Source organism: Entamoeba nuttalli (assembly GCF_000257125.1).
Source record: "Entamoeba nuttalli P19 unplaced genomic scaffold asmbl_5238, whole genome shotgun sequence".
NCBI classification, from domain to species: Eukaryota; Evosea; order Mastigamoebida; family Endamoebidae; genus Entamoeba; species Entamoeba nuttalli.
The window spans coordinates 1-2809 of NW_008577326.1; the positions used below are offsets into that span (position 1 = coordinate 1).

Here is a 2809-nt window from a genome sequence, read left to right on the forward strand (position 1 = left end):
TTCTTTACAAGACACTAAGGTTTTACACAATAGCCATTGCATTAGAATTTATTGTATTTCTTCATTGGAAAAGGATGTTATTAAAAAATAAAGAAATTATATAAAAAATGATATAAAATCAAATTATATGAATTACTTATCTTATCAAAAAAAGGATTAAAGATAGTTATATGATGTTTTTGACTTAAAAATTAAAAGAAATTTTCAAGGGTAAAGCACCAATATTAATATAGCTTTCTATTCCCACTGCACAAAGAATAAAATGTCTTTGCCGTTGTAAGGAAAGCAGAAATAATAATAATGAGATAGGGTATTTAAGATGAATATATAGTATAATGAAGAAATAAAGAAATAATAAAATTATTGAATTAAATAATAAAAATAAACCAAAAATAATTAATGAAAGAAAAAAACATATTAAATTTATTTATTTGGATGAATAAATGGAAATGTTTCATTATTTTGAGTAAGTAAAGAACTTTCAGAAGAGTCATCATCTTGAATATTCTGGAAATGAGGGAATGGATCATATGATTTACTCTTTGGAATATTCCAAAACAATACAATAAGACAAGTTAATGGAATTATTTCCCACAAAGTCATTAATACACATTCCATTAATTGAGCAAATAAAGTTACAACAACAAAATTATTTTCACAAATAGATGATGGAGTTTCTGCAGAACATAATAAAGAAAGAAGTGACCTTCCTTCAATAGAACTAATTAAATCATAAATAAAACGAGTAGAAATAGTTAAACAAATAATAATACCAGCAATTCCCATTTGAATTGGACTTGGATGAGATTGTTCAAGATCATGAGAATTAATAAAAAAGATTCTAACTGAAACATAATATAAACCAACTAATAAAATAAAATATGTAATACCACTAAATGCAAATGTAGAAATAATTAAATATTTTGTTTGTTCAAATACTAACATAATATCAATTATTGATAAAGAAAGAATATGAAAGAAATTTAATAAAAGAATTATAACAATAATATTTACTTTCCAATTATTCCATTTGTATTGATGAATTAATGAAGCATAATAATATGTTACAAAAGATAAAATTGCAACCATTACAAAACTTGGTACACTAATATTAAATAAATAATTTAAATAAATAATTTAAATAAAGTAAAAATACAAACTCTGATATCATCCATTGAATTGACATTTCTATTGAATTCTCTTTTTCAAAATCAGAAAAAAGGAATAAAAAGAATGCAATCATTAAATCAACAACTCTAAATACACACCATGATAATGCAAATAAAATAATTAAATTTTGAAACCCACAAAATCTATGGCTAAAATATTAAGTTATTCACTTTAATTATTTTGTTAAATAACAAACTGGTTTTTGACTATTCTAATACTTTGTATTATACATAAAATTGCAATAATAAAATATTCAAATGCTATAACTAATTTTTGAAGTGGAAAATCATAATTGTCATTAATGTCATTTTTACTTTGTTCACTCATAACGTGTTATATTCCTTTCACAGAACAATTTTGAATTTGTAAAGAACGTAAAATCTTCTTCTTTAACCCTATAATTAAATATTAGTTTTTTTTATTATAATTTATACAATTTGTTTTTATTATTCAAAAAGGAAATGAAAAAATAGAAAATTCAATCTCTAAATACTTTTCATTTTCTTTAAAAAAAAATAAAAATTATAAAAGAACTCAAAAAAGAAAAAAATTATTAAATTTCATAAAAATAAGAAAAATGGAAAATACAAATTCAACTAATGAATTACCATACCTTCTTCATGCTAAAAGAATGTTAGAAAAAGAAAAAGAAAATGTTTGAAAAAATTTTATTAAAAAAAAATAATATTTTAATTATTTTAGATTGAAAGAAGAAATATTATTTATCAAAATATTTGTGAAGAAATGGATGCTTTTGATGCGTTAGGTGTTGGAATAGATTGCGATTATAAACAGTTTTGTGAGTCATTGAATCTTCGGTATTATTTTTTTTTTAATAAAAAAAAAAACGAATAAAAATTAAAAAAAAAAATTAATGAGCAAATTTCTTTTTAAGTTCTTCAAGCTCTTCTGGAGTATATTCATTTGGTTCATTCAAATATTCTCTCATTTCATCTGCTGTTTTTCCAATTAAATGTTTTGAAATGGAACGAGCACATGACTCAATGAGCATTGGAATCTGCATAAAAATAGCACCACGAAAAACTTGAAAAAGAACATCTCTTTCTAATTCATCACAGAATTGAACATCCCATGGTTGAAGTGGTGCATATTTAGATCTATCTTCTGGTTTTTCATTATACATATGTGGATGTTCACTATGGTATTTCATCCATCTAATAATTAATTCCATAATTTCTTTAGAGACATTAGTAATTGGAATTGGCTCATCTGCTGATGATCTTTCTTGCATGAGACTTTGGACAAGGACAGATTGGTTAGCACAATTTTCACTTACAGTGAAGGTGGTTTTATCACAAGACTCGATAATAACGTTTTGAGCAGCCATTTACTTATATATATTTTATAGTTTTTATTCCTCTTTAAATAGCAGTTTATTGAGGTTTAATATAATAATATCATTGTAAATTTAAATGGAATTAAAAATAAAAAATGACCTTTATTAAATAAGAACTAAAAAGTATTAAAGAAGAACTAATAAAATAACAAAGTCGTTCAAAAATCTGTTATTTATTTAATCGTATTTATTTTACTAATACCTTTTTTAATGCAGAACAATAACAAAGTAATTAATTAAGTATTAATATACTTTTCATCTATTCTTCCTAGTTTAGCGGAG

At 22.9% G+C, this 2809-nt stretch overlaps 2 protein-coding genes across 2 annotated transcripts; both read right to left on the reverse strand.

Moving 5' to 3' along the window:
- Positions 1-423: 423 nt before the first annotated feature.
- On the reverse strand, positions 424-1497 carry ENU1_124770 (hypothetical protein; the record flags this gene model as incomplete). Its single annotated transcript, XM_008859907.1, has 3 exons — positions 424-1105; positions 1161-1319; positions 1367-1497. The coding sequence occupies 3 exons, from the start codon at positions 1495-1497 to the stop codon at positions 424-426; spliced, it is 972 nt and encodes a 323-aa protein (XP_008858129.1).
- A 544-nt stretch (positions 1498-2041) lies between these two features.
- On the reverse strand, positions 2042-2518 carry ENU1_124780 (Skp1 family protein; the record flags this gene model as incomplete). Its single annotated transcript, XM_008859908.1, has 1 exon — positions 2042-2518. One exon carries the CDS (start codon positions 2516-2518, stop codon positions 2042-2044), a length of 477 nt encoding a protein of 158 aa, XP_008858130.1.
- Positions 2519-2809: the final 291 nt, after the last annotated feature.